At 60.5% G+C, this 13,782-nt stretch overlaps 1 protein-coding gene across 4 annotated transcripts in view; it reads right to left on the bottom strand.

Annotated features, from left to right (window-relative positions):
• WNT7B (Wnt family member 7B) overlaps positions 1-13,782 on the bottom strand; it is a 51,502-nt gene that overhangs the window by 13,944 nt on the left and 23,776 nt on the right. For all 4 annotated transcript variants that reach the window (XM_061205708.1, XM_061205706.1, XM_061205707.1 and 1 more), the window contains exon 2: positions 10,837-11,063. In XM_061205708.1, coding sequence (XP_061061691.1) covers positions 10,837-11,063 — 227 coding nt within the window. The remainder of the gene's footprint in view (positions 1-10,836; positions 11,064-13,782) is intronic.

The raw sequence follows: 13,782 nt of genomic DNA, 5'->3' as shown, positions 1-13,782 counted from the left end.
GCCATCCAGCTCTGCTCTCTCTTTGCTCTTGGTTATTCAAACTTAACCGCCCCCCACTGCCCTGCTCCGTGCCCGCCAGACCTGACTCCCAGGGAAAGAGGGTCTCCCTGGGTCAGCAGGGCCTAGCCCACCCGGCCGTCCCCTCACCCTGACCCCGATGAGGACGCTGGGGACCAGGCAGATCTTTGTGAGCAGTGACTGGAGGGGACAGATGTGGCTCCTGGGTCATGCGGGGGCCTGGGCAGAACAGAGGTCCCCTCACCCTCCCAGGGCAGAGCTGGGGGCTGTGCCCGCCCTCCCCAGGCCCCAGGCACACACACCCTCCTCAGTGTCCACTCAAAGCCACCTGCCACTTCCTAGCATCCCTAGGGGCCTGGCACACTATCTTTAGAAAGCCACAAAAAGCACTAATTGAGCTCATAATGACCTGATTAACTGCAGGCCTGGGGAGGCAAGGTGAGAAAGGCACTTGGATCCCTCTGAGAAGGGGAGCTGGGGATCTGGAACCTAGAGGCTGGGAGGGCCTCGGGGACCATCCAGTGCTACGCTACAAGGAGTCTGAGGCCCAGAGAGGGGCAGCATGCTGCCCAAGGTCACACAGTGGCTCAGGAAGTGGGGGAGCCCAGACCTGACATTCCGGAATGACTGAGGTGAGGTCAAAGCCCCAGAGAAGGGGCTCAGAGTCTGAGGCCTCGAGTTCAAGTCCAGACCCTAAAATTGGCCAGTTGGGTGACCTTGGACCAATCAAGGGGCCTTTCTATGTCTCGATGTCCCCACTTTGCAAAATAAGGATAACTGCTCTGATATGGCCAAGTCACCATGTCAGAGGACCCACGCGTGGTCCCGGGAGGGCAGGCCTGGCCCCAGCACACAGAGGGTCGCTGACCTGAGCTTCATGCCCACACGTGTGGGACACACCACACGTGGGCTCTCCGTGGGTGTACACAGGTTTAGGCATCCATGCGTGTGTACCTCTGCATGTGTCCCCATGCCCGTGTCCCTGGGCATATGCCTGGACTTACGTTTGCACAAATGCAGTTCCTATAAGTGTGAGCAAGTGTGTGCTCCTGTGTGTGTTCCTGTGCTCGTGGCCAACACAGCTCAGATCTGTCAAACCCTGCCTCTCTGCCAACCTGTACTTGCCCCTCTTTGAAAAAACACAGCATTTTCTACAATTCAGTGATAAAAAGGCAAACAACCCAGTTTAAAATGGGCAAAGGATCCGAATAGACATTTCTCCAAAGAAGGTATAAAAATGTCCATTAAGCACAAAAAAAGATGCTCAACGTCATTAGCCATCAAGGAAATGCAAATCAAAGCCACGATGAGACAGCACTTCACACCCACTAGGATGGCTAAAATAAAAAGAGAGACACTAACAAGTGCTGACGAGGACGTGGAGACATCAGAACCTTCACGCACTGCTGGTGGGAATGGAAAATGGTGCAGCCACTATGGAAACCATTTGGAGGTTCCTCAAAATGTTAAATACAGAGTTACTATTAATATTTAACCCAGCAATTCCTCTCCTAGCTATGTACCAAAGAGAAATGAACACATGTGTCCACACGACAACTTGTATGTGAATACTCATAGCAGCATGATTCACAATAGCCAAAAGAAGGAAACAACCCAAATGTCCATCAGCGGATGAATGGATAAAGAAATTGTGGTCTCTCCACACAATGAAACACTATTCAGCCATATAAAGGAACGAAGTACTGACACAGGCTACGACATGGATGAACCTTGAAAACATGATGCTCAGTGAAAGATGCCAGACACAAAAGCCACATGGTGTATGATTCCATTGATATGAAATGTCCAGAATAGGTAAATCCACAGAGATAGAAAGCAGATGAGTGTTGCGGAGGGCGAGGGGGATTGGAGGATGATCGCTAAGGGTTTCTTTTTGGAGTGATGAAAATGTTCTAAAATTGACTATGGTGATGGTTGCACAACCTATGACTACACTAAAAACCAGTGAATAGTACACTTTAAATGCTTGAATTGTACTGTATATGAGTTATATCTCAATAAAGCTGTTATAAAAACATACAGCATCTGATGGTTTTAGGGGATTGCATACAACCTGTCCTACTCGATTTAAACCCTCACAGGGGCCCCACCTCACAGTGAGGATGCTTGGCTCAAAGGAGGCGGGTGACTGGCCCAAGGTCTCATGGCAGGCTGACCACAGAGCTGGGATCTGACCCAGGACCCCAGAGTCCATGCTCAGACCACTCCCCCCGCACCCACCAGAACAGGGAAACCATACAGTCTGTCTCCCCCCTCACTGACCAGGCCTGAGACCCAGGCTTGCATGTGTCACGCCCGGGCACCCGACTCCATCTCTCACGCTTCCCTCCCTCACTCCTCTGCTACCATCCCAGCACCAAGCACGGCCTGCCCTCCTGGCCAACCCCAGGGCCCCAGGGATGAGGCCCTCAGCCCCTACCCATCCCCAAGCCCACGGCCAAGCATACAGCAGGACAAGACTAACACATCACAGCCCAGGGGACTAGTGGACTTGGGAGGGGGTTCACAGGGAGTGCAGGCAGAGGGCCTCGGTCAGAACCACGGAGGGGACAGCAGGACGGGTGGCTGTAGGGAGGGACTTGGGTGGAGGATGACCAGTGCGGGCCCCTCTCAAGAAGGATGCCGAAGGTGAGTCCTAAATGACAAGAGGAATGAGCCATGCAAAGGCGCAGGGAACAGTGTTCAGGCAGAGGGAACAGCAATGCTAAGGTCACGGGGAGGGAATGAGCCGCGCGTGTGTGGTTTGATGCAGGAGAGACAGCCACTCCATGGTGACTTTGGGAGCCCGTGGGGACGATATTAGATTTTATTCTACGAAGATGAAAAGCCCCTGGAGGGTGCTGCTGTGACCGACATTGGACATGGGACGGGGTGGGCGTCCCGAGTCCTTGGCCCGGCCAGTGGGACACTGCCAGCTGGTGAGCTCCCCCGCTCCTCTGAGACCCCCACCACCACCCCATTCAGCCCTCAGGCTCCCAGGAGCTTAGAAGGGGTGGGAGAATACCTCCCCCTGCCCACAGTTTACAGGTGGAGAGATGGAGGCCAGGGAGGCCAGGAGACACCCTAGGCCACACCAGCAGCTCCTGGGGTCCCCCAGTGGGGCAGTGCAGTGCCCGTGTCCCAGCCTTAGCTCAGTCATGGGGCCTGGGCATGCACCCCCTGCCCGAGCTGGGTCCCAGCACACATGGGGCGAGGTGGAGAGGCCGGGGGAGGGGGGAGGCAGGGGAGCCCAGAGATGCCTCGAGGCCCACCAGGCCCCAAATCCCCATTTGTGCACTTGAAGGGTCAGAAGCCCAGAGGCCCCGCCCCACCAGGCCCTCTGCCATCCTGACCTAGGATTCTGGCGGGGTGTGGGGCCTGGCCTGGACCACCACCGGGGTGCGATCCACGCTCTGCTGAGTGCCTACTAGAGAGGCTGCCTTGCACCCCCGTGCCTGTTTCTGTACCCGCTAAAGGGAGGCAATAACATCACGCACCTCGTGGGGCCCAGCGCCGCGCGGGTGAGGAAGTGCTTAGGGCGCGGGAGCTGCTTTTTCACCCGTCTCAGAGCGGCCTGGACCCGGGCCTGGGGCGGGCGAAGGCCTGCGCTGGCGCTGTGTGCGTGCACGTGTGTGCCTGTGTGCTGCCCTCCCCGTGTCCCTCTTGCTGCAGGTCTCTGTGCTTCCCTCTCAGCTTCTGTCTCTCTCTCTACGTCCCTCTGTCCCTCTCTGTCCCCCTGGCTCTCTCCGGCCCCGTCCCAGCCGCCGCCCCGGCTCGTCCCCGGCTGAGTCAGTGTCTCCACGCTAAGCTCTTCCCTGCCGTTGTCATAAACAGAGCACTGGAAACAGTCGTGCCAGGTCCGAACACGCCGGCACACCCGCGCCCGCGGCCTTTGTTCTGACCCAGCGGGGCCCTCACACCCGCAGCGGCCCTCCAGCGGTGTCGTGCTCCGGCTGGGCCGGGGGGGCCTGGCCCAGGGCCACGCGGCGAGGGGCAGCCAGGGCCCAGGGGTCTGCGTCCCCAGCTGGGCTGGGCTTCCAGGAGCTTCCACCCCTGCCCCGTGGCTCTGGGGAGGCTGGCAAGGCCTCTTCTGCGGCCTCTCTCCTTAGGGAGGTCAGCCCCGGGCAGCCTGCCCTCAGACCACTCCCTCCTCCGTCGGGCCTGCGGCAAGATCAGCCACTGCCTGTGAGGGGGGACGCGATGGAACCAGAGCCCCTTCCCCGCCCCCCCGCAGCTGCCCCCTGTCCCCACCAGCCGGTTCCCGGACCCCCGCCGGGGCACAGGGCTGAACCGTGGGTTCAGATCTCTAGTTCTCACCGGCGTGTGACCTTGGCCAAGACAGGCTTCCGTGGGCCTCAGTCTCCCCATCTATGCTGTGCGGACAGGGAAACCAGGAGCGAGTGGTGTTTGTGCAAAAGGGCCCGGCCGCAGCGGCCTTGGGAGGAATGGTGGTCCCACAGTGGCGGCAGGAGGGGCCCCAGGTGGAGACGGACCGAGGTCTGGGCCAGGCCTTGCCCTTGGAGGCCGGGGGCGGCGGCCCGCCCACCTGGGATCTGTGTCCTGCTCGGTGGACCAGAGCCCGGCGTCCTGGACCCCTTGTCCGTGGAGCCCTGGGCAGATGTGCGTGCCAAGGAAGCAGAGGGTCTTCCTGCCCTTATTCTGAGGAGAGACGCCCCCCAAGTCCTGTTGGCGTTGGGGCCCCAGCCTCAGCCCTGGTGTGGGTGGGTAGACGGGGGCTCAGAGAATGGGAGGCCGTGCCCAGGGTCACACGGTGGGACTGCGGCAGCACCCTCCCCCTCCCAGACCCCATCCCCCCCCCATAGTCTGTCCTGTCTGTCCGGGCCCTGCCAGTGAAGGTGGAAAATTCCCATCCTGGATGAGTTCCAGGCGGACCTAGAGGAGTCATGTGGAGGGATCAACCACCGCCCAGCCTAAGCCCCCAGCTGCTCACCACTGGCAGGTCCAGAGCCTGGTCGCCTCGGAACCACTGCTCCCGGGAGCAAGCTGGCCTTCCGGTGCAGGGGGCCAGAGCCAGGGCCACCTGGAGCGACCAAGGCTCATCACATCCTGAACCAGGAGTGGGCTTGGGGAGCCCTGCCTCCAGGAAAGTCTTTCTGATCCTGACATTCGAGGCCCCAATTCTCCCTAGTGTCCTGGCTGCCTGGACCCCGAGCCTCGAGCCTGGACAATGTCTGTTCTGCTGCCTCAGGCTGGGCCCCCGGGATGGGGGTGGGGGTAGGGAGTGACCAGGACAGACAGGACGAAGCTGTGTGTCCCTCAGAGCTGGGGCCTGTGGGCCGAGAGGGCGTGCCCGGTGCAAGGCCGGGGCCCAGGCAGGCTTCCCAGTCCAGCCCCGTCGGCTCCCCCAGGGCGTCCTGGGTGCAAGGCTCCGAGAGCAGGGCTGGGTGGCCTTCACTCCACTGCCAGCGCCCTGCCCCTGGCCTGGCAGACAGCAGGCACTCGGTGCTTGCAGGCTGAGCGGTTACAGGGGCTGCCAAAGGGAGCCACCCTCACGCCCCTGCGCTGCCCCAGGAAGCACATGGTCAGTGACCCTCTGCCCTCAGCCGAGCTGGAGGACGGCGTCCTGGGAGAAGACGGTCAGACGTGGGTTCAAATGTCCACTCTGCCCCTGACCAGGGTGACTCCGGGCACCTCCTGACCCCTCTGAGAGCAGTGCCACCATCGGAAGTCTCACACGAGCCACGCAGGTCATTTTAACTTTTCTAGTTGCCACATAAAGACAAGTGAAGATAATTAGGTGAACTTAAATTTGGTAACATATTTTATTTAGCCGCTATATCCAAACATTACCATTTCTACATCTTAATGTAAAAAGATCATTAAAGAGCTATTTTACTTGCTTTTTTTCTCTCCAAGTCTTTGAAATCTGTCATGTGTCTTACACTCAACGGCACATCGCAGTTTGCACGCACCATATTTCAAGTGCTCTCCTGCCCGCGGTGGCCTGTGCCCCCAGAGTGGACAGCGCAGCCTTCGTCCCTCCTGGGGACTCGTGTCGGACCTCCCTGAGCCTGGTGTGCAAGCCCCGGGCAGGGGGCCGGGCATGCAGTAGGTGCACAGGGCCTGGGAGCTGCCCTTTCTCCCCCAAGGCCCCGGCCAGTGGCCGACTTGGAAGCCCCCAGACCCTCGCCTTTCAGACACTCAGAGGCAGGTCACTCTGCTCCCTCAGATTGTCCAGAAACTGATGGCCTTTGCTGAGCCCCTACTGCAGGCAGCCAGGAGGCTCAGGGCTTGCTCCCAACGCAAATCTCACCCACAAAACAAACGGGCGCCACGTGAGGCAGGATTAGGGGTGGCCCCTATGCCTGGTCATGTCCGAGCGGCACGTGATGGGCGGGACTCAGTGTTCCATGGCAGCTCGGGGTGGGCGGGGGCCCGAGTGCACGCAGCTGCAGCCCCCATGCCCCGTGCCAGTGGGTCCCAAGGGGCTGGGCTCAGGCAGAGATGGGGCAGTGGGCGGCAGAAGCCCCTCTCTGCTCAGACCCATCTGTGCCTTCCTGGCCTTCACAGCGCTCACACCTCAGCCCACAGCCCTCCAGCCGTGACCCCTCCTGCCGCCTCCGGTCTCCCCACCTTCCCGTTTGCTCCGGACACTCCCACAGTTCCTGGAAAATACCATCCACTTTCTGGCCTCTGGGCTTTGGCACATGCTGTTCCCTCCACCTGGAGCCCCCTTCCCGGCTCTCACCTTCAGGCTGGTCTGGGTCACTCTGATCCTCCCTTGGGTCTCAATGGACACATCACCGCATCAAGGAAGCCCTCGACAACAGTCCTCATTCCGTTATGGCGCCTGTTAGAAATGCCCTGCCTTGCTCGGGATCCCTGGGGGCCCTGAGTTTCTAACGGGTGTCCCTGGAATACGAGGTTCACCCCTGACTCTCATGTTTTCCCCGTCCTCCTCCCGCACCCCATGGAAGAAGACAGCTGAGTTGGGTGGCCCAGCCTCGCTCTGTAGGGGAGGAAATAGGCTTGGGTGGGTGGAGGGCAGAGGGTGGAGGCCGCCAGGCATGAGGGGAGACCGCGTTGGTGGAGGGAGGATTAGGGTGGGCCTCAACTCCCCAGAGGAAGCACAGCAACTGGCACCCAGAGGGCCCCAGGGCAAAGCCGGCACAGGGTCATCATAAGAAAGATGTATCTTATGTGGAGTAGTAAGTTCCCCATCCCTGGAAGCATACATGCAACAGCACCAGGTACTGGAAAAGGAGTTGGAACTTTGCACAGGCGTTGATTTGCGCCTTTAAAGGGTTTGCCTTCAGCTCTCAAGATTTAGGCATGGCCCAAGGTCATAGGCAGGGCCTGAAGGGGGCCTGTCCCACCCACCCAGGCCATCCCCCCTCTCAGGGCCAATCATTAATTGGCACCGCTCGAGTGGCTGCCTGCCAGCCCATGGCCCGGCTCCGATCCCGTGCCCGGGGCACCTGCATGCCTCTTACATGGGCTGGCCTCACTGCTCAGCCCGACTTCCTGCTTCTGACTCCCAGGAGTTGAGCCCTGGGAGGAGCAAGGGGCCTGCTCAGACCACCATCACAGCACACAGAGGGACTCCTGCTGCCTGCAGGACTCAGCCCAGCTCAGGCTGCAGCCAGGGCCCTCCTGGCTGAGAGCTGGGCCTTCCTCGGAGGGCAGTGAGGAGCCAGGGAGGGCTTCAGGCTGGTCGGGAGACAGTCTGGGTGTTAGGAAGCCCACCCACCGGGGACAGAGAGCAGAGACAGCCTTAGGCAGGTGCTGAGCTGGTCCGGGGCTGACAGACCCGGGAGAATGAAGCACCAGGGTGTGACTTCAGCCCGGCTGTGGATGAGGAAGAGCCAGGAGGGGTGAAAAAAGTTGTTGCCCGGCCAGCGGGGAAATCAGATGTGAATAAGCAGGCAGAGGGGAAGGGCCTCCCAGGGTGAGAAGCTGCAGGAGCAAAGTCCCAGAGGAGGGAAGGGGCCCAGCAGGCTCGGGGAAGAGAAGGAAGTCAGCGATGGCTAAAGCTCTAGTTTCGAGAAGGGATGGAGGGAGGCAGGGGCTACTCAGACGCCAAGCTAGGAAGCTAACTTTATCCTGGGCACTAGGGAGCTACTGTAGGTTTTGGAGGAAGGGAGTGACATGGCATGGACGGGGCTGGGAAGGAGGCAGAGGGAGGAACTGACAGCTGCCAGAGGAGGGCCAGAGAGGCAGGCCCGCAGTGGCCATGGGGCAGAGTGGGGGGATGGACAGAGGAGACAACTCCAGGTTTCTGCTGGACGACTGGGTGGTCAGGCCAGCAGGGGAGGCTGAGGATGGAGATTTCAGCAGCAAGATGCTGAGCGTGTTGACCAGAGGCTCCCGTGGGTCAGCCACGCCGAGTGGTCCACAGGGCGCGGCCATGATGGTCTTGACGCCGGGGGAGAGCTGATTGGGGCGGGGCTGGGAAGGAGCAACCAGAGGCTAGAGGAAGCCCAGGTGAGCTGGGGCCCAGCCAAGGAAGAGGGTCAATCGGCCACACCAAGGTCACTAATGGCTGGGACAGGGGTGACTGGAGTGAGAAAATGAGGGATGGGGACAGTGGGTGTGGACATATCTGCCAAAAACTCTGTCTGAAATGCTCGTGAAAGTGAGAGGGGGTATCCTAGGTGGGCTCCCTAGAAGCAGAGCCTGAGATGCCTGATCCCAAGGGGAGCTCAGGGTGTGAAGAATGTCACAGAGCAGCCCCACCTGCACAAGGGGACTTTATACCCTCTGCATCAGCCCGTCCTTGGCTGTAGGCACCCCTCCTCTCTGTGGGCAGAGGGCTAGACTCCAAGAAGGAACAGCTGTGAGCTGTAAGCCGAGATCCTTACAGCACCAGGGGCTGCTCTCAGGGCAAGTGATGTGGGTCCCCTATGCGGGGGCCGGTCGCTGGCAGGGGGGCCAACGTCACTCCTCTGGGCTTTGGAGGGTGCATAGGAGCCCGGCATTTACTATTGGTAGTATTGGTGAACTCCCTGTCTGGGGCCTGACCCTGAGGAGAGGATAAGAGAGGCCAGGTCTCCCTCACCGCCTATGTCTTGAGGTCCTAAATGAAGGGCAAGCTCCCCCGTCCTCAGGCCACAGGACCACGTCCACTGCCCATCCCCCTTTGCACAGGGAGGCAGGGAGGGCTACCAGAAAGGGGATCTGAACCCAGCTCCCCCATGTGGCCACCGGCCACGGCACAACTCCCCTGGCCTCAGTGTCCTCAGCTGTGCAGTGGGGATGGTCACAGCTGCCTCGGAGCCCAGGGTCCTGGGGGGGGGGAGGGGAAGAGGACGGGGAGTGCCAGGCAGGCAGGTGGGCCCCTGGCATGAAGCGGGCACCGGTGCCCATGCCCTCCCAACTGCGGGAGACGGGGCAGGCAGTCCCACCCTCTCCGCTGGCACCTGGAGGGAGGAAGCTGCACTTGGGTGGTGGGGCCCTCGGGAGGGGGCGGTGCCACCCTCCTGGCTGTGCCAGGTGGCACCCACAGGCTGCTCACCGCAAAGGAGCCCCTGGGGGCTTTCCCCTGTGCCTCCCCCAGCCCCACGCAGGCGTTCCAAGCCCTGCAGAGCTCAGCTCTGGCCTCAGTCCCGCCAGCTGTGACTCCGCTCGAGAGGCCCAGGCTCCTTGGCCCTCTGGGAACGGAAGGACCTGCTGTAATCACACGTTTGGAGGCTCACCTGTGCCCGCAGGTTGGGGTCTGGGATAACAGGGCAGCCCTGCATGCCCGGCACTGTGTCCCCTTATCACTCTCTGCCCTCTGACCCTCACAATGGCCGGGGGGGGGGCAGGTCGTCTCACCATCCCCACTCTCACTCGTTCAACAGCTGTTTATTAAGTACCTACTGCACACAGGCACTGGGAGAGGCGCTGGGGACCCAGATAAGGGCCTGCTCGCTCACAGCTCAGGTTACAAACGAGGAAACTGAGGCCCCGAAGCCCCGAGGGCCAGGCCCAAGGTCACACAGCGGCTCCAAATCAGGTCAGGCTCCGCAAGTCCCACTTCTCCCTTTCACTCCTCAGTCTCCTTCCCTGTAAAATGGGCACACGGGAGCCTCCCCCGGGGCCGTGAGGACAGGGAGCGGGGCATGCGGCCCAGGGACTGTGCCAAGCGCAGCGGGGCTCGGCCCGCAGAAATCTGGATGTGCCACTGCCCGTGGAATCGGAGGCCGTCCCAACTCCCCCTGCACACCCCCCCAGCCCTGCCCTCCCTCCAGCCGGACTCCTCCCTGCCCCCACCTGTCACACTGCTGCGTCCTGCTGTTCCCTCTGCCCAGAGTCCCTTCCACTCTCGGAACCCCAGCTACAATCATCCAGCACTTCCTGTGGGCCGGGCACCTTTCGCATCAAGCCCCCCAGCCACCCCCTGCAGGAACCACTACTGTTATCCCATCTCCAGACACAGACGCAGAGACATGGAGAGACAAAGCCTCGTGCCTAGGGCCACCCAGCTGCTGCGCATCAGCACGGCGTGCCTCTAACCGCTGCACCACCAGCCTGCCCGCTCATGTCCACACGGGACAGTGTCCCCCAGCCTGACAGCCCAGAGCAAGGGCCCTCGTCCATTCACACGGGCTGGCTCCTGTCGACACCTCCCTCGTTCCAGACGCGGCAGTGTCCCAGACGGCCAGGCCAGGTCCGGGTCCGGGTATCCCTGGGGTCCTGGGCCTCCAGCAGGCCAGACCCAGAGAAGTGCTGTTACAGCAAAGAAATCAGCCAGTGGGTGTAGAAAAGCGAGCGTGGGCCACCTGGCCTGGCCTTCAGTGGGTGGGCCGGTGGCCTGGCCCCCAGGCACCCAAAGCCCCGAAGGCGGGGTCCCCGCCAGCCCGGAGGCGCCCTTACCTACTCGGAGCTCTTGCCCGAAGACAGTCTTCTCGCCGAGGGCGGAGCAGTTCCAGCGTCCGAAGCGGAACTGGTACTGGCACTCGTTGATGCCCATCTGCGCCCCCTCCCCAATCACGATGATGGCATCGGGCCGGCTCTGGCAGATGGCACGCTGCCGCGGGGCCAAGCCAGGGATCTTGTTGCAGATGATGTTGGCTCCCAGGGCCACGACGGATGACAGCGCTCTGCAGGGGGGAGAGGATGCCGAGGAGGTGAGACACCTTGGCAGGCTCCCGCCACCCCGCGCCTGCCACTCTCCCCACTCATTCCCTCGGCCAGCGGACGTGTTCCAGGAGCCCACCTCGTGCCAAGCTCTGCCCGCCAGGGAACAAAGCACAGAGCCCTGCCCTCAAGGACCACGTTCCACTGACCTGCACACAGGATTCCAGCTTGAAAAGGCACACACACCCGTGCCCCCTCAGCCTCGAATTTGCAGGAACGGGATTGCAAGAACCATGGGATCACAAGTTCCATGAATCAACAGTCCCGTGGAATGCAAGAACCACGCCTCTCTGTGCCTCGGATTCAGACACACAGACCCTTCGTGGATTTGACAGCCACCAACTTGGGACTGTCCACAGGTGCCCCCATGCAGCAGACCCCAACTCCCAGACAACTGAGGCTTTCCCATCACTTGTAGACCCCCGGCTCCCTCCACCCCAGGGTGCCTGGACCAGGCAGGCTGCTAAGTAGGCCGGGCAGGCCGGGAGCCAAGCCCACCGGGTCCTGACTGCAGCCACAGCCCGTGTGTGACCCTGGGGAGACATTCTGCCTCTCTGAGACTCAGTTTTCACACCCATGACATAGGGTATAAAACACCTTTCTCCCCCTCTCCGAGGGGAGAAAGGCTGCACACGTGGGGATGACTGTTGTTATTGTTTCTGGAAGACTGGGTGCACTCAGAGGAGGAAACAGGAGCTGATGTGAATTGAGCACCTACTGTGTGCTGGACTCGGCAGGGTGCTTTATTGCAACATTGTATCCTCAGAGCGGTCCCCTGAGGGTGCCTTGTAATTAATCTCCCAGCACCCTGCAGGAACTGGGGGCACTTGCTGGGCTCTTTCTCTCTTCGCCTGGGTGTCATCAGTGTGATTGTTTATTTGTTTAAGGAGGTGAAATTCACATTGCAGAACGTTAACCATTTTAAAGTCCTGTGTCACTGAGTACATTCCCAATGTTGGTCAACCACCACCTCTATCAAGTTCCAAGGCACTGTCACCACCCCAGAAGGCAACACCCTACCCCTTAGGAGTCACTCCCCTAGCCCCTGGCAGCCACTAATCTGGTTTCCGTGCCTGTGGATTTGCTGGTTCTGGACATTTCATACAGATGGAATCATACGACATGTGCCCTTTTGTGCCTGGCTTCTTTCACTTAGTATAACCTCCTCAAAGTTCATCCTCATTGTATCATGAACTTCCTTCTTTTTCACGGCCAAATAATATTCCATTGTAGGGCGAGATCGCATTCTGTTTATCCCTTCATCACTGATGGACATTTGGGTTGTTTCCACCTTTTGGCTGTTGTGAATAATGCTGCTCTGAACATGTGCACGCAAGTTTTCTTTGAGTCCCTATTTTCCATTCTTCGGGGCATGTACCTAGGAGTGGAATTGCTGGGTCACGAGGTAGTTTGTTTTGCTTTCTGAGGAACCGGCAGGCTGTTTCCCACAGAAGCTCCATCAGTTGTTTGGTTTTAAGCACCCAGGGAAGGGACAGCAAGCTGAAAGGAGGCGGGCTGGGTTCCGCAGACCCACAGCAACAGCTGGGTTTCAAGACAGAGTCTGGCTTCCAAACAACAGACCAGTGGGCAAAAGGTGGGAGTGGGGAGGCCACGAGGGGCTCCCCAAAGCCGCTGCGCAGGCCCTGGCCTCCTAGCACGGTGAGTTCCCTCCTTCTGCCCACAGCCCGCCAGCCCCTTTCTTGAGAGAAACGAGTCAGTGTTTTTCCAGGGCAGCCGAGCACCCACAGCCAGCTGGGAAAGTCCCCGTGTGGCCTGAGCCCACAGCACGTGCTGCGACCAGGACGCCCCAGCGACACTCAATCCCCGTGGCCCGCCAGCCCCACCCACTAATCTGGCCAAGACCCCCCTGGGTCTCCCACAGGCACAATGGGCAGAAACGCCCGAGGATGGCGTGGAGGAAGAGCCTCTGGGCAGGCGGGGCTGGGAGCGGGCTGGAATCTGGGGAATTCAGCCCAAAGTAATTGTAGATGCTCAGAAAACCGACCCGGGGAAATGAGATGGATGGGAACCCTGCCGGGCACCAGCCTCCAGGCCTCGGGTCGGAGCCTGGATGCTAAAAGCACATTCCCCATTCCCAGATTCTTCCAGCAGGCTCTGGGCTGCCAAGGCCCTGCTGCCCAGGGTAAGAACCCTTGCTCCTGGGGGCAGAAGTTCAGACAAATGGGGTCTAACTGGATGCACCTGGGGGCAGAAACAGATTCTTGCAGCCCTGGTCTCCCCGCTCCAGGCGGGCCACCCCTAGCACCCACCTCCCCCCACCCCACCCTGATGGTGTCCCTGAGAGCCCACCTACAGCTCCCTGGGTTCCTTTGATCAGAATCGGAGGCCTCCTAGGATCCGGCCTCTGACGACCCTGCCACCCCTGCTTGCGCTCCTCCCTCTGCCTGGCACGCTGGTCTCCCTCCCTTTCTTCTGTCTCGCAAACTCTCCTGCCCTTCCAGGCCCAAGGGCAAGCCCCACTGGGCTCAAACCCCTCTTCCCCGGGCACCAAGGACACGCATTGTGGACACTTGTCCCTCAAGTACCAACCTCACCCCTGGTCTCATGGTCGTTGTTTTCACCCCTGGCTCCCCCACCAGCCCGCAAACACGTCGAGGGCAGTGCCAGGTCTGAGCTGGCCCTAGGGCCTTGGGGACTGCCCCGTGTAGCCAACCATGAGTG

This window comes from Eubalaena glacialis, chromosome 11 (genome assembly GCF_028564815.1).
Source record: "Eubalaena glacialis isolate mEubGla1 chromosome 11, mEubGla1.1.hap2.+ XY, whole genome shotgun sequence".
In the NCBI taxonomy this organism is placed as follows: Eukaryota; Metazoa; Chordata; class Mammalia; order Artiodactyla; family Balaenidae; genus Eubalaena; species Eubalaena glacialis.
This window is presented reverse-complemented; position numbering and strand designations above follow the sequence as displayed.